Below are 26,426 nucleotides of genomic sequence, written 5' to 3'. Positions count from 1 at the left end.
GAATTAAACAATTATCTCGAAGAGTGGCTCCATAGTCTCGATGTTACAGATGGTCCTGACGGATCAGCTTAAAAGAAGAGTCAGTAGTGACGTTAAGGAGCATTTTATTGATACTTGGGGAAAAATAAAGAGTTCATCTGAATTAGTACAGAAATTGGATGATTATGAAGCTGTACGTGTTAAAAATTCGAATTATAAAACTGAACTTCCTGGCAGGCGGAACTATTCTTACAAACCGACTAATCCATCCAAACACAAAGTAGAAAATCGAACAGGTGACATACAGGGAACTCATAAAACCTTTTTCAAATCGTGTTCAGCAACAAACAGAGGAAAAGCGACCTCCTTTAACATGCTATGGGTGCGGAAAAACTGGTTTTATCAAGTCTAAATGTCCAGACTGTAACCCCCCAAAGACTTCAAATTCATCAAATTTTGGCACTATCCAAATCCGATCCTGTTTATCTTCCACTCGGACTGCTGTATTTCCAATTAGTATTGGTGGTGTTTCCGGTACAGCTTTCGCCGACACTGGTGCTAGTCACTCAATTGCAAGTGAATCCCCTCTATCATATTCTGCAAAAACAAGATGCAGTATTTGAAAAGACAACACTACAGGTGTCTTTCGCTGATGGTTTGGTATCTGAAAAAGAGGTACTTCGCACCGAACAAATCATTCTTCTCGAAGGCAGAGAGTTCAAAACTCCGCTTCTTGTGTTGCCTGATGCCAAAAATAACTCGACTCTGTTAGGAACTGACTTTCTTCAAAAAGCTAAAATTGTTTTAAATCTTGCTGAAAATAAGTGGAACCTCGAAGAAAATATAGCTTCGTGAAACCTCATCAATCCCAAGTACTGGAAGAAACCCCAGTTGTTGTAAACAACTGCCGACTACGAGAAAATGAAGGACAGCAATTAACTACAGCCCAACGGCTTGCAACTGATGCATTGCTTAACAAATATCACACTGTCTTCAAAGTAGGGGGAGAAGCCACTAATCAAAAGCCATCTGGCTTACTTCAAACTCCAGTCTATGCTCAACGTTTTGAGACCTTGTCAATTGATCTTTTCGGTCCCCTTCCTGAAACACCGTCTGGTGAAAAATGGATTTTTATTGTGCAGGACTGTGCCACGAAGTGGACAGAACTATTTGCTTTAAAGGAAGCCACGGCCAGAGAATGTGCCACTATTCTTTTGGAGGAAGTCGCCCTTCGATTTGGGTTACCCAAAAAAATAATAAGTGATAATGGTACCCAGTTTACTAGTGCTGTTATGCAACAACTATGCTATATCTTGAACATTGATCAAAGTCTTACTCCTGTCTATCACCCACAATCTAACCCAGTTGAAAGGAAGAATAGAGATCTGAAACCACGTTTAGCAATACTTGTTGGTAACGACCATCAGTCATGGAAGGATAAACTGTCAGTAATAAGGTTTGCTTTGAATACAGCCAAATGTGATTCAACTGGACATTCTGCTTCTTTTCTTCAATTTGCACGAGAGTTACGAACCTTAGATGATGTAAAGCATGATATAAAAGCCGTAATTGAGAACGATAATTTTGTTCCAGAAATTACTCCATATTTGACACGTTTTGCAAGAAATGTACAACAGGTACGAGAAAGAGTCGAAATGCATCAAGATAAGCAGAAACGATATGCTGACAGAAAACGAAGAGAAACACCGAAATTCGTTCCTGGAGATAAAGTTTGGGTCACCCTCCATCCAATCAGCAAAGGTCCACTGAAGAAAACTGCTAAATTCATGCCCAAGAGAGATGGTCCTTATGTGATAGTGACTACAAGATCTCCAACCACTTATGATATTTCCGATCCTCATGAACCAGACAAAATTCTCGGCAAGTATCATGTTTCAGCCTTGAATCCATATCAAGATCGAAATAAGTTTCAAAACACAGCTCGTGTAACTCCAGTGGTTCCCTTAAAGAAAAGAGGACGCCCGAAACGTGTAATACCACCCGAATCTGCACCTGTTGCACAAGGTGCTGGTGACACTAAATTTCCTGCTTGTCAAACTGGAGCCCATCCATCTGATTCTCCGCCCGCTGCACAAAGTAGACAAATGTCAGTTCCTGACTTCTTGCCGAGACGTCTACGAAGTCAGAGGGGGAGGATGTAACAGACCTATTTAAGTGTAATTGAACTATTTTATTCATGTCATGAACTGTAACCGAACTATTTTATTTAAACGCCATCTCGTGGCGATATGAAAAAACGTCAGTCGACCTCCAGCCGCCATGATGATAGCTTACTATGTTACGTTATTCTCAATGTTTGATGTTCCATTTCGTTTATGTTTCATTTTTATATATATTTCTTTTGTTTGTAACCGTTCCTGTGTGCTCTGTTAATAAATACTTTTAAAGCTAGCCGGCATTAGTGTCTATTGAGGAACGGCTACATCACAAACTGCTAATTAAAGTGCACAAGCCAAGGTTTCAGCACTGTTACTCTTGCTGCTGTTTTCATATTAATAAGGCTGCTTCCGACAGAATTTGTCCTGAAAATATTTCCCTTGATTTTCAAATGCCGTTTACATTAAATACGCATTGATATATGTTGAAAGATTATAATATTTAACCCATACTTCCTCAAGGTCCTAAAATAGGACAGCACCCATAAATGGTCTTTGTATAAAAACTTTGAAATAATTTAATTCAAACTAAAGATGATTTATTATTTAAGAGTCGTATAACTATATATTTGTTTTAAAGCAAGAATTAATTTAAATATTAGTTAGTTTTTATTAATTTTTAAAATGGAGATTTTTGCAGACGTTTTTGCTTATGTTTTCAACGTAAATGATTATTAAAATTTTGAGCTCCAAGAAAAACATACATATAAATTTACTGAGATAATATTCCATACTTTTATAGCAGTAAAAATCATTACAAAAAAATTTTGCCTGAAAGATAAAGTTTCCTTGCATTTTAAACTGTCCTAAAAATAGGACGACGGTAAAATCTACTACTACCAAATCCCCATCAGTTTGTAATGGAGGTAATGCGTTCTTTGTCTGCTACATTCCAAACATTGATATTCTACAAGTAACGCAGGCACTTTAGTCTAGCTGGCAGATGTGTCAAATATGGGCTAGGGGGTTGAGTAAATGTTTCAAACACTGACTCATGAAATCAGTTTGTATTCTGAATCGAAGTTGACTAAATTTCTCTCTTTTCTGCATGCTTAAATTTTAGAAAGAATAAAAATCCAAAGACACGAAAGAAGAAACCAGTGAAGAAAATCGTGAATGAGGCCATTATGTCATACAGTTGACCAAAATTTGCTGTCAATAATTGCAAACCCTGAAATACATAAGATTCACATTGATAATTTCTTTAATTTCTATAAATTATTATCCGTTGAAAGAAATTGAAAGAAAAAATGAGATACGCAAATTTTTGGAGCTCTCTTAAGATAAATAAGGTGAGAAATAGGTAATCGCCCAGCAGTAAAACTATTTCGCTAAATTTAATTATTATTGCTTAGATTATTGATTAGAGTAAAGATATTTTTATGACATCTTTCACGCACAGTATTTAAAACTTCGCAGAGTGTTGTCAAAAACCCCGTAAAGAGGCTGTGGCAAACTTCAGACTTTAAGCAGGTCACGATTGCGCGGCACATCATCTTAATAAAATTGGCATTCCTTCATCTAGTATATGCCAAAACTGCAATTCAAGCATCATGAATATAGAGCATCTTCTTATATGCCCAGAATTAGATAAAGAGTCTCAGAAACGTGGTAAGATAAGTAAACTATATTGTCTTGGGTAATGCAGAGCTTTCATGAACTCCTTGTAAAGACTACATCTCTTATGTTCCTTAACTTGTTGTTCAAATTTTTAAATTTTTACTTTTGTTCCCATGTTCATTTATTCTGATTTTTACTTTATAAATGTTTTTTTTTGTTATTATTATTTATCATTGTTCTATCTGTTTTATATGTTTGAATTGATCTTTCCAATAAAGCCATACGCAACAACAACACATTTTCCTGTACCCTTTACAGGCTTATCAGTCTTGGGTAATAAATCACGGAAGAGAGAAGAATCTGCCTGGCTTACCTTTTACACCGAACCAGTTATCTTGGATAAGCGCAGCAAAAGTAAGTTTTTGTAATAAATGCAGCAAAATTAAAATTATTAATTGCTGCAAAAATATGTTTTCATGCTATTAAGCTGGAGGCTACACAGTAATAAACACCATTTGAGCAAAACGGTCGCTGAAAACATTATGGAATCTGAAATTATATACTTAAGGTGTTAAAGGATTCAAATTAAAGCTGAATATTAAATTATAAGCTACGCTTTTATCAATAATTAATTTCCGGGAGATAGATACGTAGACGAAAAGCTAGAGCACTGAATTTGGAATTGTTAATTCAAGTACATTTATCTTTATGTAGTACTTCTAGGAAATTATTCTTGTGCACGTTTCGTTAAATTTCTGGCTCATGGATAACAATTTAGGAGAAAAAACTGTTCCTAAGATGATATTAGTTGAACCGGAAGTCTCTGTATAGATTGTGTTGTACATATTCTGCCCTCAGAACCATTTTAAAAACAGGTAAAACTTTCGCATATGAGAGGTGACTCCAAGCTATGATATTCAGTTTTCTGACAGAAAATATAGTAATTCCTTACCGGATGCGGATTTGCGGAACACGATTTTTCATACGCGTGTTACCTCAATTGTTTCTATTTAATTTGTACAATGCTAGAATTTCATTCACACGAGTTCCAATGTTCATTCATCTACACTAAATCCTCGATGGCATCCGTTCTGGTTAGAAGTTATTAACTTAAAGGATTTTCATCGACTGAATGAAATGACGATTAAACTATAAAATGTTAGGTTATTTAATTATGGCAAAGTCTCGAGAGCTATATGCCTTCGCGAAGCACTTTCTAAGGGAAACTGGCTCGTATACACCAAACCACAAAAGAAACTGGCACCTAAGATATCGGAGAAGAAGAAGTCAAAGAATTACTTGAGAAATGACAATGAAAAATTGTGTGATTTTATAATGCCATCCGCCAGTGAAAGTAGGGGTAATGAAGCAGATATTAAGCGCCTTACAAAAAGTTAAACGAATTGTTAAAAAACACAATTGTCTGACAAAAGAATTGTCTGATTTTGCAATGGAGATTGATCTAAATGAAAATCAAGAGGGCATTTTATGAGAAACAATGAAAATATCTGGGCTCCTTACCGAAAAACGTTTAGAAATACGTCAATCACTTGCTTTAAACAAAAGCCCCGAGATTTTTATAAATTTTAATTCAATTCACTCATAATATTTCACTGCGAATAGAATACTTTTATCGATTTTTAACCTATATCCTGAAAACCTATCGAGTGCATATATTGTACACGCACTGTTTGTCAATGAAAATGGAATGTGGTAAAGCGAAGTTTTCAAAATTCGGCTTCGTTTTTTTTTTTTTTTTTTTTTTTTTTTTTTTTTTTTTTTTTTTTAAATTTTTAAATTTTTATTTTTTTTTATAATGTTTAAACAATTTTTCACACATATCTTAGTTTAATGAACAAACTAATAACAGAATTTTTGCTGTTTACACCATCAAATAGAGGAAGGGGGGATCTTTTCAATGAATCTTTTGTGACAATTATAAAGTTATAATTTCTGACAAATTTTTGAAAATCTCTAGAATTTTTAGACTTGAAGTTAGTGATTTTGAAATTTGAACATCTAAAAATAAATCGAATATAACGTTTTTAAATTTTCCCGGATTGTTAAGCAAATGATTAGCCCATTTTTAAAATAAAAATTATAAAAAATATTAACTAAGCTATTTCAATATATTTCTTTTAAAATGTGTAACAGTCTGAAGCAGACGGGAAGAAATGTTTCCGTTAGAAAACTTGCTTTTGAGTTTGCCATCTTGGCGCATTTAATAACGAACTGGCGATATTCGTTTCTTTCATTTTAGCTTCAAGTAAAATTCTTGTTGTAACATTGTTATTAGATCCGATTTCCGGAACTTCATAATTTTCTTATAATTTATTGCGTATGCTTTAATAATGACTGACCATTTCGTAACTCCCGAGTTCCGCAAGGCTTTAACTATGTACAGAAATTTCCACATCTAAAAACACATAATGTTAACTAATAAGCAGCGCTGGAGCATGATTCCAAATTATTTAAACGCAGATACTTCGAAGATCTTAATGGTAGATTCTAGGTAAAAAATATAGTAAACACATAGATAAAGGAAGTCCATACTCTTTTTTATTGTTGCCTAATACATAATTACAAGTGAATAAATTTAAACCTTACGAATATTCACTCATAATAAATTGAAGGTCTTAAAAACATTTTATTCTGCAGTTGAACAACAAGAACCATAGGTTTCTGACATTGAAATCAACACTATGCTATTTAATTCAAATATTTATTTTTTTGACAAAATAATTGGAATCTGTGCCATTTACTATAACAGTGCCATTTTCTTTTCTTTAGCATCTTAATTTTAAAATGGCATATTTTTCAAAATATTCGGCAACATATGCTGTTATTTCAACAATCTGCGGCAACACCACATACTATCAGAGAATAAATTACTGTTCTTCAGAAACGTTTTCCGTTATGTAATTTCTAAAAGTTTGTCTAGCATGTTCTTCAGACTTGCCAGAATGCCCTTAATGTTTGTGAAATTATCTGAAGTCTCAGATTAGATTTAGACACGTTAGCAAATTTACTAAGGTAACGGCCAGAAACAATTACAGCCACAATTACCCACACACACACATTACATTATCTGAAGAATCGCCTAAATGTCCATTTTAAAAAATATGTGCTTCGAAAGAGACTGAGTATAAGAGTGATAGACAATAGATAAGTTAAAATAGGTGACACTATTTATTCCTTTTCTCCTAAAATAAACACATAGTATATACTTTAACATAAAAAGCGGCGAACCAAAACGAATTATTCAAATGAAACCAAACTCGGTAGATGTGATGTATTGGAAATGAAAAATTAAAAGCACCATAGAAATTATGTTTGTCTCATGATAGGAAATATAGGGCCATCATCATAGGAATGTTTTATTCAGAAAATACAACTACAAGAGCAAAAAAATATTATTCATGCTTTGGCCCATCTCTGGCACTAATGCAAGTTACTATCGACTGGATATTGACTCATAGATTTGGTGGATGTCATACTGCAAGATTGCTTGCTCTACACGTTCCAATAGGCAAGTAAGATCGGCGCTGTCTAGGGACTGTCGCAGACGTCTCCTCATTAGTGACCAAACGCGTTCTAATTGGGACAGACTTGGCAATGTATTGAAGTGTTGAACTGTTGAAGAAGCCAAAGACGAGCAATAGGAAGTCGTACGATGTATGGCGGAGTACAAATATCTTTGGGAACACCTCTGAGGCAAGGAACATTGATCATTGCCTCACCGTTAAAGGGAGGTCATTCATTCTAAACTGGACTATAATTCAATCATTTATGGCAAGATCTTCCGTTCTATTGAAACGAAATCTCATTCATCAACAGGTGCTTCGGAGTTGTTAGGAGCTGTACGTTGTACGTTGCTGCAAGCGAGTCTGTTAGAAACTCTAAATCATTCAAAATCTAAGCCTAAAGACTCAAGCAACTAATTTGTATTCTGGGGAGGACTACGGGAAGATGAAGCTATTGCAAAGTTTCAAATTATAATGATTTTATATTTAACATAAAATCTATCTTGAATTTGAAAACAATATTCTGATAGCAAAAATATAATTCAGCTGATGTTTCACTTTTCTAAAATTCAACTTTCCTTTCATACAACCACTTCTGTTTTTTAATATATAATGCTTACTGGTTGTTGAAATTGTTTTCTAAGTAGTTCTATTAACACATAAGTGGCTAGTAAATTTTAAAGTTTTTGTAGCAAAAATAATAAATAAAGCATTCGGCATAGAGATAGCTAATTACAGACCTACTCGCCATTGCTTTGTTGAATTTCGCTTAGTTTATATTTGAGACTGCTAATCGAATCTCATGGTTATAGTCCTTCTCCATATTGATTCGGATGAATCAAATGACGTATTCAACTCAGATTCATGACAAACAGTAAGAGGAAATGCTCAGAACTTTTTCATGGCACTTGGAAAGAACTGGAGAAGTAAAGAAACTCGACAAGTGGTCGAGTTCACGAATTCACTGATGAAACTGATGAAAACAAAACATTTCGAAATGTATTTTCCTGTCTTAATAGTTAAACACACAATTTTTTGCAGCGAATTCTGATTATCGATTGGAAGCAGATATTTTAGCAATAGTAAGCAACAGTACGCATTCATCGAGTCATTTGAAGCGCAGAACACTCCAAGAAAGGCTCTAAAGACAACTTTTCATCCAAAGACATTGCTCCGTATTATATGATGTTCTTCTGCTGGCGTTATTCACTACTTATTAACGTCACGAAATGAAACGATAAATGTAGCTGAATATTGTAAAATATGCGGCAAATGCATGACATATTGTGCTTTAAACAATTAGCACTTGTGAATTAACATAGAATCCTGTTGCTTAAGGATAGTGCTTCAGGATATTCATATGATAATGTCAATAATATAGTAAATCAGAAATTCGGAAGAAGAAATGATGTCTGATTATCTATAGTTTCCTGGCATATTCCCAATATATTGCCATTTTTTCCTGCACTATATTTATTTCCTGTCCACGAAATGCTTTAGCAGTTTTGTGAACTGGTATCACCAACCGTTAGATGATGTTTCAGGCATTCTATTATTTTAATAATTTTGACTCCTGTGCGGAGGAATTCTGCCATGGGGATTTTAAGCCTAAGATTCTGAAGGTATGAGTATTCATGCATAAATGAATAATTAGATCTATATTAGTAACGTATATAAATTATGCAAATAAATTATGTAGATAATTATATAAGTAAATTGCGTAAAATAAATAATGTTTATGTATGTGTCCAGATCACTCACCATTTACGTAAGCAGCACTCATCACTGAAATTAAAGCATTAGAAAACTTCATTCCATGAAAACTTCAGCATCGCCTCGTTACAGCAAATATAATTTATAAGGCAGTGAAGGACTTAAATCACTTCATTCAATGATGTCTACAAATGCGCTAAAATGATTTACAGCACAATGGCAAGAAGACAATAATGCTGCTGTTCTTGATATTCTCTTCTTTTTTAACTATCCTTCAAATGAGTACATTTACAACTGCGTAGTAAATAATTTATGTATTAACAAAGCATTATATTAGATAAACCTTTCCAGGCATGGTGTCAGAAGTTCAGTCCGAGTTATCTCAAATCAGACATTATACCTTCACCACACATTCCATATAAATTTAGGTAAGTGAAATATAAATTACTGTATTTTGAAGTACTGAAATATTACTTTTTGCTTGTACTAATTTATGCAAGGACAAACGAGGCCCATTCAGTGACTTTCAATGAGGCATCCAGATCCTTCTGTAGTTTATTAACCCTATGGGTTTGTTAATTTATGTTCCAAAAATATAAAATTAGAAAACAAATTGAATTTCATGTAGAAGTTGTATATTTCTTTCATAATTCAGTCACTGGGCCATTGTCTTGCATTCAGGTTGGAGATCAATATTGTTAAATTAAAGTAGTTTTATGTGCATAAGTTGTAAGTTTCTATTCTATGTCAAAAAATTACAGTTAGAAAAACAGATTTCTACAAGGGTAGAAGAAACTTGAATCTTTTAATTCTATATTCTGAATTTTTTAATTCTATAGTCTGAATCTTTTAATGTTCAGATACTTAATTCTTTAAATTATGTAATGTGCTGAATTTTCATTAATTTGATCAATTATTTAACTAAGATTTGCAGTAAGCAAGAAAAGAAGATTCTATATATCTATAAACTTACATTTTAAATAGCTCATAGTAAACTGAAAACTGGAAACAAAACAAAAAAATTCTGAAATGCATTTCTTTCTAAATAATTTTAAATACAAAAAATGCTGAATTATTAATTTATTTTATAAAACTTGTTATGTAATTTGCATTAATGACTTTTTACGACGTTGAATAAATTAAGAAGGAAGAGTTCCCTCTTACCTGTATAAATTGGTTTATATATATATATATAAGTGTGTTAAACTCTACTTCGAAATTCTACATATTAAATATATGGTTTCCATTAACTAATATGTTTCAGGGAAGAAAAATTCAGTTTGGAAAAATAAATGAAAATATACTATGAAGCTATATTCGCTATAAATTCATTTAAAATATCTTTCCTGTTTCAGAGTGATTGGACCAATGTCTAATATGCCACAATTTTCCGAAGATTTCCAGTGCAAGCCAAGTTCAAAAATGGTTCGGAAGGTCACGTGCGATATTTGGTAGAAAACTCAACTGAACACCTGGCGAACTTGAGAAAGGATTTTTCTCTGTAATAGTACTATTAGTGTATGGATAATATATATCTTATGTAAAACTTCTAAAAAGTTTTACAAATTTGAGTAATATTATTTGTTCTAATAAAATGTGAAAAACCGTTTTTCATCACTTTTTTGTACATTTTAGTATTTATCTAACTTGCAAAAATTTAATTTTACTACCTCAAATCTAACTTTACATAAATGCTTTATCTTCAGCCCGAATTTCATTTATAGAGGCATCTAGGCGACTGGCGACAACGTATTTATAACACAGAAACATCAGCAAAGGTAGAAAAGGATCTTCATTTCTATCAAATTAAAATATTTTATGAACCATTTTATATAGCAGTATTAACTATACACTCATATAGGTTTCTTTAAATAAAATTATAAGGTATTTCTCTCACTTCCCTAGCGTGCCTTCGTGGTGTAACGGTAGCACGCTGGGATGGTATTCCAGAGGCCCGTGGTTCGATTCCAGGCGAAGGCGGTTGCATATTTTTCATCTTTTCTGCTTCCAATTAACCTAATGTCTCTACAAGTGGCGCCCGGACTAAAAGGGTTGGGGATGATGATTCTCCGCACCCAGGAGTTGGCGACTAGGTCCCCTAAAACTTTAGTCGCCCTTTAAAAAGTGGTGTATATAAGGTATTTCTCCCACTTCCCTAGCGTGCCTTTGTGGTGTAACGGTAGCACGCTGGGCCGGTATTCAGAGGTGCGTGGTTCGATTTCCGGCGAAGGCGGTTGCATATTTAAAATTACGTGCCACTAAATTTAAGTTAATGATCAAAATACGAAGCACAGTTACGTATTAGCAATTACAAAATTACATAGTATATAGTATGAAATGAAGTTATTTTATTAAAACATTTATCGTTATTTGAATTATGATCGTTTCCAGACATTTTCATTTTAATTTTCTTCACATCAAAAAATCTTATTATACTTCTGGTAATTTGCCAGAGTAGAAGTGATATATAAACACTGGTAAACTGATTCGGATATGAAGACCCAACGGATACACTGTTTTGCATGGATACTTTTACGGTAATACCTTTAATGAATAGTCTGTCTGTTGCCACAATTAGCTGAAAACAGCAACAATAAAATAGTGCTTCAAGAAATTTTAATATTTTTCGTCACCAAAAGACGACGAATATCTTTTTCGTAGGCTTTATGTTCATCATGTACATATTATTATTTAACAATCTGTATTACTTTTTGCTTTCTTTTGACATATTTTAACATTTATTCACGGCAAATATCTCTTCACTTTATTACATTTAACTGCAGAAATATGTGTATAGTATTTGCATTTAAGTAACCATATTGGAATTATTCTGTTATTAAAATTATAAAATGAATTTAGGTCCATTACTTCAAGAATGACGAGCTAAGTTTCAAAATTATCATTATTATTATCATTATTCATCTCTGAACTTTCAGCTGTGGTTTCTGCTTTTCTTCAAGAGCTTACTAACGAAACACTTATTTTATGTATAAATCTATCTACACTGCTTTTCTGCTGCAAATATCCGTTACTGGAATCAATAGTAACAGAATGTTTAATTAGAAAATTTCTCTGCGTGGTTGTGGGCCACCAGTGGCCGAGCGGTAAAGTTGCTGAACACTCGTAGTTCGTTTCGGGTTTCGAATCCCTACGAAAACCTGGTTGCGTGGGCGTTTTTGTAGTTTCCTCTTTGTATAATATGTGTATGAGCCAGTTTCCCTTAGAAATTCCCTTATCAAGGCGTCCTTCCCTTTAAGTAGATAGACCTGGAGTGCTTGCCACAATTCAAATAAAAAAGACATAAAAATTCTGTTTCTTCATCCAGATTTCTAATGGCAATATAAAAGACTTAATTTTAATTAATTTTCAATAAACAGAACGATATAGGATTTCGTATGGATGTAAAACTTTATATTAAATTTACATTGTAATCTATCTTATGTTCACTACAAGTTATTAGGATATCGATGTCTACTATATCTTCTAGTTGACGTATTACTCGCCAGAATGCAAATTAATTTTAAGTGTACTACTTAAACTGAGGGTTTTGAATCTTTAGATGAGAAAGCTTCTGGCAATTATGTCAGCTCTGTGTAAAAGTAATATTCCGGCTTTGGCATTCCCGTTTGCCTAAGCTTTAAATTGTATGTCGTTACAATATATTGAGCCAGCCTATTTCTTATTCTGTTGAATGTATAGTCTAAGAGTACGTTAGCAGCGTTTAAATTTAATTATCTGTTGTCTAATTTAAGCAGTCGCAAATAGTAATTTTATCTGTAGCGCAAGTTGTGTATTTTATATTCAAGTTAAATTAAACTAAAAAATTATTTTAAACCTTCTTTAGTACTTTATGAATATTTAAGACGTAGCGATTACTCGTGATTATGTGTAGCTGCGTCTGTGGGACTTAACATTAATTTTCAGTTACAAGAGAAGCCCTGTAACATGGTTCCGCATTCTTGCACTCTGATTATTATCAGTATTATAACTCAGAGATTTCGGTCAACCATAATATACTAACATACCAAAAAAATTACAATAATGACAATAATACTTTAACCAGTAAATGATCAGTTCACTGAAATCAATACATAAGTTAAACTTGACTGAATTCTACAATTGTTTAGTCTTCAAGAAACAATATAATTACCTCCCTTATATTAATATTGCAAGCTCACTAATCGTTTTGATATTTCCACTAAAATTTCTCAAGCTTTTATTTAGATAAGTCCGCATTTGGGAAAGGAGATACTGACAGAAGTAAACCAAATACGTAAATTAAGATACATGCATAATTTATTTTAGGTTTTAAATTTTGGACAAGCAGAAACACTTACATATTTACATATTTAGTGATCATTTCTAATACTTTGTTAACACTTCTTGCCTAAATATTGCATGGATCAAATTCCCATAAATGTTTAAATCGTTTCCTCTTAAATTCTGGCAATCCAGAAACTCACAGCTCCTGCACATTTAATCACTTCAGATTTATATCTCATTGCAGATATATTTTGCATTTTATTTCTGTATAGAGCTAAAATAGAATGATATAACTTACTAAATATTAAATTTTGAAACATATAATTTTAAAGTCAGCTAAAAGTGAATTAACTTTTTCAAATCAAGTTTATTTTCATAAGAACACGTTTTTGAAGACAAACGTCCTATTTTCGAAAGAAAATAGAAAATTAAAACTGAACTTAAGTCTACATTTAACTGTCAAGAATGTCCAAGCTGGTCAACACGCTGAAAGATCGACAAAATCAAGGAACACCTGTTATCATTGTTATCAATATTTTGTGTATTTTTAACTTTCGAGCTGATTAATGCCAGATGAAATATTGCAACTATTAAAGTCTGTGAATTTTTATAATTGCTTGAGGAGCCCATAAGGTTGAAATTTACAGCTTATATCCGATTTCAAATCTTACCAAATGAAGAAATGAAGACTTACAAGGCTTCCATCATGCATCAGGTAGAAGCGAATAGAGATCCCACAAGGATCAACTGACATTCAAAAAATGTAGATGGCACTAAGAAATCACAATTTCTCACAGATTTCAGTCTTCAGTAAGTTTTATTATTATAATCATAAATGCAATATTTTATCATTGAATGAAAATATCTGTATAGTAAAACAATTCACTTACCAATAACTTTTTCAAGCTAACAGAAATAACCTGGAACTTAAGAATGGAATACAATCATCATCCCAGCACCACAATATTTTTTTCATTCAAATGTAAAATCAAGCATTTTGGTTTCAAGTTGCTTTTACATGCGTTTGCTCTCCTTGTTAGCAATGCTACAATATTCAGTTTCGCTAAATTCTTAAGATCCGAAAAGTAGCTGAAAATTTCATGTCATAAGTAGAAATGTGTCATGCTTTATTTAGACTTAAAAGGTGCCAATCGCATGGCTCATGTCTTCTAAAACAAAGTATTGAAAGTTGTTCAATATAGTAGCGAAATGAACATTCCACCAAACAGATCACTCCTCCATTTTCGAATGTTGATGTTCGCTATAGCAGAAGAAATAAGGTGACTTCTGCAATAACAGACTAATGAAGAGCCTAGCAAACATTATAAAAAATACATCTTATTTCATCTTCTTTATTCTCTGGAAAATCTTGTTCTAAAGTTTTGCAAGCTAAATATTAATCCTCTCCTTCCTCTGTCACTCATGTAAACACACTGGTTTCCAGAAGCTAAGCAACAAATGGAAAACTGATGGTAAATCAAAAAGTATGCAAGCATTATAGGAGAAACGTATTGATAATATTTATTACACCACTTAAAAATAAAAACAAAACATATTATACAGAATATTTACATTTTGAGATATCAAGAGGAATACAGAATCTCCTAAATTCGGGCATATTTAGTAGTGAGTATGATCAGACCGAACAGTAGTACAGACTTAATAGTTATGCCTCATGCCTTATGGATATTATCAATAAGTTGTATGAGTAGCGATGCTCATGACGTATCATTCATCACAATGACTATTAACCAAAATCTGTCGCCGATGGAGGTAAGCAGGACACACAGTGCTGGTCGCCTAGCATATAGGCCGCATTTATGCAGTCTTTTGTGTTGTTTCGTGGCTGATACTGTACTTCCTGTAGCATAAACAAGAACGGATCTAAGCTGAAATAGAGTTGCAATCTTACACTGCCATGCACTAAGTCTAAAATACCAGTCATCTACAAGCTACAGGGGACGTGGGCGCTGTTCCTTTACCACGAAAGTTAATCAGTACAACACCACGTCCACCATTGTCAAGAGCCGTGTGAGAGCTGTGGTCACACGAGAATCTCGCAGAAGGCGCCAAGGGCCAACGTCTGATTCAGAGCACCCAAAGGGTTAATAATATTATTCTGATAATATTGCTTATGAAACTTCTATTAGAATATTACACACATAAAAGTAACTAATACCTAATGTACAGTAGAAGATAACATGAGAATATACATAAATACAACTAATACCTATCATACAGATGATGCAGAGAATTAGAACTTTATAAAATGGGGGTATCATTGCATATTGCATTTGTATACAAGAATTTGTTATAAAACATTGAATTAACTTGTAGCGGTATTCATTATGCAGTTGGAATAACTGAATGTTTTAGAAACAATGCTATTACACTAACTGCTTAAGTTATACTTGTTGCAATACATCCTTTTGTTTACTATAGAAATGAACTATTACATAAAACATAAACTAATATAATATGCACTAATGAATGAGTACTAAACAAACTAATATACTAAATGAACTAATATAAGATACACTATAATAAATTCTTAAAAATGCAGGGAATAATTTGACATACTATACTAAAATATTCAGTACCAGTGTACATTCCTTTAGATTTGAGATACTATTAGCATAAATACTTATTATAATACATTGCATACTCATAAATATATGCATAAGAGAAAGAGAGAGAGGGGGGGGAAATATTCGATGCATACATATTATTTGCCTGCGTACAAGTAATAATCCATATCTGTATGCGTACAATATGCAATCATCTGCTTGTCGTTGATTGTCGTTGAGATTGTCGCTGGCTAACCTGTAATTGGCCTATGACTCTATAACGCAGTCGGCAAATGTCGTCTCGAATTCATTTTTACTCTTTGTTTATCTCCATACTGTATAATGCAGCGTCATTCAGTGAATAATAATTCTTCCTAAACAGTTGGTTTTAAGCTGTATCGTATTTATTTAAAGCGTTTTCAGCTCCAATCTTTTGCATAACGCAACTCGATGCAGCTTGTTTTTTTTTTTTTTTTTTTTTTGTAACATATTCAAATTTTATGAATTTCCAACTACTTTTAGTTGATTTATCGCGAATTGGCAATTTGTTGCTTAATTCTTGGAAATCACTATGTGATACTATCAGGTTCAATGTTCCGTCTTACTTTCTTTGGGAACATGCAAAGACCCTGACTCGGAACAGGGAGCTTACTAAAGCTATGTTCAATAAATGTGGGAATTAGACAGGATACACAGGAAGAGTATACAAAACCCTTTATTTTTCCCTCTTTACAATAATTTCCGTACTTCGGAATACAGAGACCAACTACTTGTGGTCTGAACGTAAGAATAAAAATATAACTAAACTCTAACTTAAATTTGGAATAATCAACAAGGGCCTGCGTGTAAGATTGGCCGGATATTAACAGGAAGCCGTATGTAGTACAGAGAACTGTTAACACTACAATACGTTTAAAATTAGCACGAGGATTAAACCTCTGGCCTGGAAGGCAAACAGCAACTGAGTAAAACTTCTAAGGCAAGCGGCCTGCTTCGACTAACTCCTTCCTCTCTCGCTTGGCAAAAAGCCACAACTTAAGTACTTGGCGTTCGCTAGACAAATTTTGCATAAATAAGTTAACGCTTTTAATTCTGGCCGGAAGTAGAAAATAAGAAGTGATAGTAAAGATTTAAAATAAAATAAACGTTAGTAAAACTTAAGATCCTTACATACTTCCCGCCAGAGTTAATTAGTTTGAAACTGAGGTCTAAAACGACCTTGTTGAAAACTTTTAGCTCTAGAATCTAACGCGAGGCCAATCTTTTACAAACATTTCTTACTAGAAACTAGAAATTTTTTTTAAAAAAATTGTTTTTACAATAACAGCTCCATGGACACCCAATTTTTTCATCTGTACTGCATCTAAACAGGAGCTTTTATTCAAATCTGGTTCCTTCCAGAGATCTGGAAGGAAAACTAGTTTAATGAAATGTTACACAATGAAATGGCAAGTAACATGTATATTTATATTTCTCTTAACATTCTTATTTCATTCATGACTATTTTAATTATCTCTCCCCGTGCTCTCTGACATGTGTTGTAAAAGAACACCAAAGACGAATGTGTTTATGTATACGTGTTCAACACTGCCTCCTACAATCAAAACACTAACGTGTTAAAATTCAACATGACAAGACCTCTTAACACACCCTATCTTCAACTCTAAACCCTGAGGTATTATTCTGAAAGTGGCTAACTCTGAAGTGTAGCGTCAGAGAGCTTAACTACATTCATTCAACCTTTAACACATATTCACCATAATTTGGTCTTTTTACAGTCACACGAATAAGTTTAAAATTTTTGACATTACTTTCACTTTTACCATATCACAGTATTTCTTAACATTTAAAATAATAGTTCACATTGTATATAAGAACATATTAACATGCCGTTAATTTTACGCATTTTAAACATACATTAGTAGTACATTGTTAACTTCTATTCTTTTCAAAGCAAGTGCCAATTCTTCTTCATTGAAATACTACATTTCAAAAAGTCTTTCAGACTAAATCTTCTTTCTTGCCAGAATGTTTTAAATAAAATTTATACAATAACTTTTACAATATTTAAGTATTTACACATTCCTATTCTACATCAACTTTAGTTTTACGCGCGAGTAATTGAAAAACATAATACCAAAATCGGTAACAACTCATTTCTCGCCTTTTTGGCGATAAAGGTAGACCTCACATGAGGTAAAACTTCTTGCAATCTGCCACTTGCAGTAAGAATGAAAGATTAACTTAAGTTTGCAAATTAACATAAAATTTTACTTATCTTTGTGATATTCGGACATTCTTTTCTGAGCCCAGTCCTGGAAGGTAGCGCAGATTCTCGTTTGATTTATCCTCCTTCTTGTGCGGGCTCGCCCTTAAGGGCCTTCCTCTAGAAGCTTTCTTTTTTCTCCAGTTCGGTCACCCTTGAATACCTTCTTTTTCGCCTCTGCCTGTGGTCTTGGCCGTTTGATCGCAGCTGGTCTTGGCGGAACCGGGACACTTCTTTCGCGTTCCTGCTTGGACCTCGTTGCTGGCCGTTCAAATTTTCCTTGTAACTTTTCCTCCGCAGCTGGTGGACCTTCCGCAGTTCGGCGACATTTGCTGCGGAGAGTCCTGTCCGATGAGTTGATCTTCCGTTTGGGAGCCGGGTTATAGTTGCTGTTATTTCTCCTGGCTTTCTTTGGATTCGTCCGTACTTCTTCCTTCTTCATTCTGGGCGTGTTCGTGAGCTCTCTTTTCTGGACGGTGGAACGGCTTCTTTTTCTTGTTACCTTCAATTTTCCAGCGGGGAAACTTTCTTTTCAATTGCTCCTGCCTCCTAATGGCTTGTCCTTGTGCTTGACGTTGTTCCACCTCTGGAGCTTGTTCCTGCCGTGTCTGCCGTGCCGGATTCTGCAAAAGATCTTTAAAAATTTGCATTTTATTACGATCATAGTAGAGTTTTATTTGATCAATATTTGCGGAGCACGTTTCACCATTTCTGGCTTTAAACACCACTACAGCGTGAGTTATTTTTTCTATGACATATGGTCCTTCAAATCGTGGAAAAAAATTGGCAGTTTTATCTTCTGGTGCTGAAGAAAGTGAAAGCTTACTTTTTAACACTTCATCCCCTATTTTATAAGTTACTCCCCGTCGTTTCAAATCATAATAAAGCTTCTGTTTTCTCTGTGCTACTTCAGTATTCTTTCTTGCTTCTTTAATTAATTTTTCTATATCACCCATTTTAAATTCTGGGGCTCTTTGTTGCACACAAAGTAATTTATCTAACGGCGTTATAATCTTTCTGCCTAAAAATAACTCAGCAGGAGTTTTGCCCGTTGTATCATGTTTTGCGATCCTAAGGGCGAAAGCAAATTCATTGACATAGTTATCCCAGCTTTTATGAAAATTTTTAACATAACTACGGATAATTTTCACTATATTTCTATTGACCCGTTCCACTATATTTGATTGCGGCCGATACGGGACCATTTTTAAATGACGTATGCCCAGTTTTTGGCACATGTCTCTTCAAATACATTACTTACAAATTGAGGACCATTATCCGATATAACTTTTAGGGGCGCCCCGTATTTTAAAATATATTTATTTAAAATAGGATCAGTAACTAATTTCGGGGAGGCTCGTTTTAAGGGAACAATTTCGGTCCACTTACTAAAATGCTCAACCATAACAAGGAGATAGCGACTTTTATTTAACTGACTTTTTGGGAAAGGGCCCAATAAATCGATGCCAATTATTTCATTTGGAAATCCGGATTTAATACTATTTAGAAACCCGGCCGGGCGGAATTAATATAATTAACTGCTTGACATTTTGGGCAGGACTGGACATACGCCCTTGTTAACTTTTACAGTTCAGGAAAATAGACTGCCTCACGTACGCGTTGTATAGTTTTTCGAATACCAGCATGAGAAGCTAAAGGGCTGTCATGCAACTCCTGCAGGATATTTAATCTAAGACTAGCTGGGATAACAGGTCGAAATTCGTTGTTGGAATTCGTAGTTTTTGTATAAAATAATAGACCATCTATTAGTTCGTAATAGGCCGCCCTATTTCTTATCGCCACAATATCTTGGTGGCTAAAATTTTCATGATCCTTTAAATACTCATAAATGCTTCCAAACTCAGGATCCTTACCCAGTTCGGTTATTACAGTTTCTCGGGAATTTATTGTACATGCTGTGAGCATTGCCACCTTTACAGTATTACCTTCTTCATCTATTTTAATTCTGGATAGGGCATCTGCTACGATATTTTCCTTTCCGGGGGTATGCTTGATTACCAGATTATATTCTTGTAGCTTGAGTGCCCATCTTATTAACCTTGGGGATAAGTTTTTCCCTGAGTACAATCTAGTTACCGCCGCATGATCAGAGTACACTGTTATTGGCGCCTTTCCAAAATAGACTCGGAACTTTTGCACTGCTAACAGAACTGCAAGTGCCTCTCTCTCGGTCGCGGAATAGTTTCTTTGTGTTTGATTTAATGTTCGGCTAAAAAATGCCACGGGCTGCTGATTTTGTGAAAGTACCGCTCCTACCGCATAATCCGAAGCATCCGCTGAAATTTCTAAATTCTCATCCTTTTCAGGAAATTTCAAAACAGGGGCTTGCGTTAATGCTTGCTTTAATTTTTCGAACGCACTATTGGCTAGGCCGTCCACGAGAATCTTGCCTTTTTTCTTTTGAATTTTAACAATGGTTCAGCAATAGCTGCAAAATCTTTTATAAAGGACCTATAATATGAACAAAGTCCTAGAAAAGATGAGAGCTTCTTCGCCGTGTTTGGAGTCGGATACTTTTGTACAGCAATTATTTTTGATTGGTCTGTCTCGATTCCTTTCTGAGATATTTTGTAACCTCAATATTTTAATTCAGGGGCTGCAAATTTGCACTTTTCGACATTAACGTTTAGACCGACCTCATTTAATAAAGAAAACACCTGTCTTAAATCCTGTACATGTTGGTCGAGATTATCACTAGTAATAATGATATCGTCTAAATAGATAAATGTGGACTTTCCAAGAACAGGCCTTAACACAATGTCCATACATCGCTGAAATGTTGCCGGTGCCCCTTAAAGGCCAAACGGGATAGGCAGAAATGCATAAGTGCCAGACTTGGTTATAAAAGCAGTCTTAGGCACGTCTTCAGGCCTAATCCCTATTTGAAAATAACCAGTCGTTAAGTCTAAATTCGTCATATATTTGGTCGATGTTATGTTCCTTAGAATTTCTTCAATAATAGGTAACGGATATACCGGATATTTAGTTATGGAGTTTAATTTACGGTAGTCAATCGCGAAACGCCACCTTTTTGGATGTGTTAATGGATAGTCATTGTTTTTCTTACATAAAACCACCGGGCTAGCATAACTACTTGAGATGGGCGTTATGATCTTTTTCCGTAACATATCTCTAATGTGCCATTCTATAATTTTTTCTTTATTCTTATCATACCGGTATGCTTTTGGCGAACTGGCATTGAATCTCCGGTGTCGATACTATGGTTAGTAACCTGAGTAAATCCTGGAATATCACTAAATAATGAAGCAAATTCACTTACCACTTGTCGGATTCTTCGTTGCTCTTCATTAGGCAGGTGGTCAAGGTTTAACATCGGCGGTTCAGCCTTTTCTTCTCGAACTGGTTTTATTGTCAGCTTAAGGGACACTTCATTAAAATCCAGCGTTGCTTCTGCCTCTGAAAGAAAATCTATTCCTAAGATAATATATGCTTGCAGATTCTTTACTATGAAAAACATAACCTTTACTTGTTCGTCCTTGATACGAACGTATAGCGGTAATTTACCTATGCACTTACATCTTTCTCCTTGCGCAGCTAACACTGTCGTATTATCCGAATTATATATGCGGTATTTCCGAAAATACTTCCTAAAAAATCTTCTGCCACACAGGAACACTGCGCGCCTGTATCCAGGAGTGCGGTGGCTGGGATGTTATTCACCAACACTTCAATCTTTGGAAGAGTCAAATTTTTCACATTACTGTACTTAACTTGAAGGAAGAGGGGTTTTCATGGCCTTCGGATTTCCGCACCCTCCCGTAAGCAGAAATCCGTTTAGTTTAAATCCTTTTTTCTTTCCATGCTTTCCTTCTTTTTCCACTGGCCTTGAGACTTTTTTCCTGGATTGCTATTGAACTGTCGACGTTCGCCGGCTGTTTTGGATGCTCGGGTTTCCTTGCCCACTGATTCGCTTTGCTTCCGTAGCCGTGTGCTTGAGTTTGCTGTGGTCTTGGCTCACCAAATTGGTTTCGTTGTTGATATTGGCGTCTTCTTTCAATGTCCGCCGTTCTTCTACTTTCAAACTGGATTGCTAGCTCAAATAACTTTTCCAGTGTAGTCGAATTCCTTAATTCAATAAAGTCTTGTACTTGGGGAAGTAAACTCGGCAAAATCACTTGAATTATTTCAGGATCCGGACAGGTTCCATACAAGAGTTTGAAGACGTGAATTTTTCTTAAAATAAATCTTGAGAGATTTTCAATTGGTTTCTGGTATATGCTGAAAAGTTCCGCTTCTAATTTCGCACGATCCCTTACGACAGGGAAGGCTTTTACTAAGGCAGTCTTGAAATTTTCGTAAGTATAGGTGGGACTTCTCGCTTGACTCAAGAGACTTCTGCCTATGCATTTGAACCAATTAAGCGCTTGGCCCCTCAAAGCGCTGGTAGCTAAGGTAACTTTTTGGAACTCATGCACGGGATACATCATGAAGTGGTCATCTAGTTTTTCCAAAAAACTGGTTACCGGTGAGTTTCCATTAAATGTTGCTTCTGGTTTCATTGCTGCGCGCATGGTCTGGACGATGTAACCAAATCCTTCCAGGGCGGCAGCTGGCATTTCTGGATTCTGAGCCGCTTCTGCAGGCAGCACAGGTTCTTCTTGAAACTCGGCCATGGTTATTCTTCTTCGCTGGGCGCCACTATCAGGTTCAATGTTCCGTCTTACTTTCTTTGGGAACATGCAAAGACCCTGACTCGGAACATGGAGCTTACTAAAGCTATGTTCAATAAATGTGGGAAGTAGACAGGATACACAGGAAGGGTATACAAAACCCTTTATTTTTCACTCTTTACAATAATTTCCGCACTTCGGAATACAGAGACCAACTACTTGTGGTCTGAACTTAAGAATAAAAATATAACTAAACTCTAACTTAAATTTGGAATAAGCAACAAGGGCCTGCGTGTAAAATTGGCCGTATATTAACAGGAAGCCGTATGTAGTACAGAGAACTGTTAACACTACAATACGTTTAAAATTAGCACGAGGATTAAACCTCTGACCTGGAAGGCAAACAGCAACTGAGTAAAACTTGTGTACAACTACGACATGAAGACTGGTGTACAATTTACAAAACTAGAGATGAACAAACACATACAAGACTAGACGATTTAAAAGGCTAGACGAATTCCTTATTGAGGTGGAATTTAAGTGAATCTTCTTAACTGCACACTTTCACATTACGTAAGCATGCTTTTTTTTCGCCAAAGTACAGTAATACGAGATGTCAGCACAAAGTAAAGCATGTGTGGAGCCCCAGGAAAGCAAATAAATTACATAACGATTCGCTTTCTTAACAAAGAATAATATATCTAATTGCTGATCCAAAATAAGTGGAGCTATCGATGATTTCTCACACAGAAGAAACCACTGAGACCAAAAATTATGAACGCGGCTTAAAAGACATGAGCAAGATATCAGGCGTGATACAGTAGCAGTAGTATTAAGTCTTATATAAAACAGCCATTCAAAGTTACCTCAAATAACCAATTGAAAACGTTAATGCAAATCACACATTACTGATAACCACAGAATTTCAGTGAGACATAACAAGAAATTTCACCATTATTCACTGATCACAATATTATATTTTAGCACTTTATATCATTAGTATGCATATCTGCGTATTTAGTTTATATCGAGGTAAATATGAGTGAAATCTATATAGTAATTTAGTCGAAGGAATGTAAAAATATGCATATTAACTGTTCACAAATACCGTAATTATAGGGTATTTATAATTTCTTTGCAACCACTTTTGATCTTACATACTTATGCTTACTGTTTTACCAAACATCCAAATATATCATCTGAATGCTTAATATCAGGCAATATTGTTAGCATAAATTTAGGTATTTTGCATAATGAAACTCGAAAGGCATACGAAACGAACGTGCGCCAAGATATATATTTGCGAGAGAAAGTAAAGTTCGTGTGCAATGCAGTATATTTGACTTTCACCTTAGGTACCGTGTCAAAGTATGTTCCTGTTTTTTCTTATTGCCTAAATAGGTATGCTTGAAGATGTATGGTTTATATTTGTATGTAAGTTATCTCCTTTTCGATAATTCAGTGTTTTCATGTCTGTGAAGATTATTACTTTTTGTTATGCTTAAGTTAAGCAAAATTCTCCTATTTTATTAAATAAAGATTTCGTAGTTAATTTTTTTGACTTATGATTCTTTAATGAAAACTACGCCTGAAGAAACTTAACTCATTAAGCCTTCAGTGCTAATGCACAAACCAACAAATATGCTATTTTTAGTCTAGTATTTGAGTAAGTATCCATGTATCGATAATGTCTACAGGCTCGAAGAAATCTTAACACTGAAATTATCTCACTTTCATTATTCTCGCATTTTTAAGAAAACAATGAATTTTCCCTTTGTATTACTAAGGAGGTTGCATTACCGCAGCTCATAGAAATACCCTGTGATGCTTCTTCTAGTTTTAGGTAGGGATCGGCATAGGGTTATACCTGTTAAACATTAGTTGATAGCAGATGCCTTTGCCAACTCTGTCATCCGTCAGCTCTCTCTTTTCCAGCTCTGTCATCATCTTAGCCCTGTAATCAAGATACATCTATAATTTTGCTCTCATTTGATTGAGAATATTACCGAGGTCATGATGAAAAACTATGTAATAATAACTCATACAAGCTTTCTCGAAACTAAGAAAATTGTGAATAATTTATAGATAAAAAATTGAAATGAAAACTTTTTTTGTAAGAACGCTTCTTTTGTTCTTAAGTTACGCTTATTAAAACATTTCTCAACACTTTGTAGGGATTTATATTTGTTTTAACTAATAATTTAAAGTTTTATTTGAAACTTTCCTATAAGCCTTCATTCCCCTAATTGTGTGTGCCAGAATAGTTAAACGTTGTAGCGCGCGTGAACGAATGCAAATTTTATATTTTGAAGGAAGTAGTTAAAAGCCGAGTTTCGGTAGTACAAAGAGAGAGTTAGGCTCTAGCTAGCCGTCTCTACCGTAGGTACGTTTGATTATTGCTGGTTCAAGTGGCTTAATTGCATTTATCTGATGCCACTAGCCTTGAAGGGGGCTTATGTTCGGTATCTCGCTCATCTCTGTAGGCTAGTTTCAGCACTTGTTAACATTTCAACTTTTAGTTTCAATTACCTGACTTTCAGTTACCGCTCAAGTAGAGGCGAAGTTTGTTAGCGTCGAGTTGACACACTGTAAATTTTAAAGAGTTTATAAAGGGCATGTGAACTCTCTTCCTGTGTAGTTTCCTGCTACTCCAGTATACAGACAGAAGTTCATTAACTGGACTCTACAACTCATAATCAGAAAATTAATTTTGCAAACCAGCCGAAAGTTCTTAATTTTTTATCTGGAGGAGAAAAGAGTGTTTAAATGACCATATAAAATTTCAGAGAAGGAATGTATTTTACCCAATACAGAGTAAAGGCCAAAAAGAATTACTTACTTATATTAAAAAACACATAAATTAAAAGCGTAAATATTAATTCATTTATTTCAAATATTTCTTTCTGACAAAAATTATTGTACTACTTCTAAAATAATAAAATATTCTGGCCATAGTTCTTGAATAATCTTAATCATATCATGCGGCTATACCTGACACGAACTTTGCCCACTCCTGAAATAAATCAAAATAAGAAATTATTACTTATACCATAATTTTTTTAGTAATCTGACGTAAATTGATTTATACCGAAAAAATTTTCAAATGTGACATTATTCTTGTCAAACAAGGTTTCCAGACTAATCTACAAAACCTTTCAATCATTTTGTTGTAAGCATATGTGTATCATAAATAAGAGCATATTGTTACGAATTTTTTACATATATAGATGACTTTAGTTTCAATTATATGTGAAATAGTTTTTTTTTTTTTTTTTTTAATAATATAACATGAAAACCTAAACGACGTTTTCTCGAAAAGTAAGAATACAGGGCCGAGTCTATTTAACATTGAGTAAATGGCTGTCTCGCTAATTTGGCGAGATATCGCTAAGCTTGCAATGAATTTGGCGACTAAATATTGTCACCAAATTTGGAGACAAAACGCGAAACGCCGCCAAATTTCGAGATTATTTGGAGACATTTTGATCCGGTCCCTGTATAACTGTAATGGATAGTGTAGCTGAAAAACTGTAATTCATGCTCTATGTAGCTGTAACCGTAATTCGGTACTCATATGTCTTAAAATAATTTCGAAATGCATTAATTACTACAAATAACTCGGCTGCCGGGTGAAAACTATAAAAGACCAGAGAGAGGATCTGCTTTCAGTTGTTCCAGTTAGTTGTTAATTCAGCGTGAGTCGGAGTACTAAGATATCTCCTTGT

General features: G+C 34.4%; 1 protein-coding gene across 1 annotated transcript in view; it reads left to right on the top strand.

The window, feature by feature from the left end:
- LOC118184773 (neprilysin-2-like) overlaps positions 1-10,562 on the top strand; it is a 105,508-nt gene extending 94,946 nt beyond the window's left edge. The window contains exons 18-20 of the mRNA XM_085810049.1: positions 4,035-4,130; positions 9,305-9,381; positions 10,309-10,562. Of these exons, the coding sequence (XP_085666175.1) occupies positions 4,035-4,130; positions 9,305-9,381; positions 10,309-10,408 (273 nt within the window). The 3' untranslated portion in view covers positions 10,409-10,562. The remainder of the gene's footprint in view (positions 1-4,034; positions 4,131-9,304; positions 9,382-10,308) is intronic.
- The last annotated feature ends 15,864 nt before the right edge of the window (positions 10,563-26,426 follow it).

The sequence above is a fragment of the Stegodyphus dumicola genome, chromosome 2, assembly GCF_044657685.1.
Source record: "Stegodyphus dumicola isolate Sdum_Otavi_A_Nest chromosome 2, ASM4465768v1".
Classification (NCBI taxonomy): Eukaryota; Metazoa; Arthropoda; class Arachnida; order Araneae; family Eresidae; genus Stegodyphus; species Stegodyphus dumicola.
Note: the sequence above shows the minus strand (reverse complement) of the source record. Positions and strands in the feature narration are given on the sequence as shown.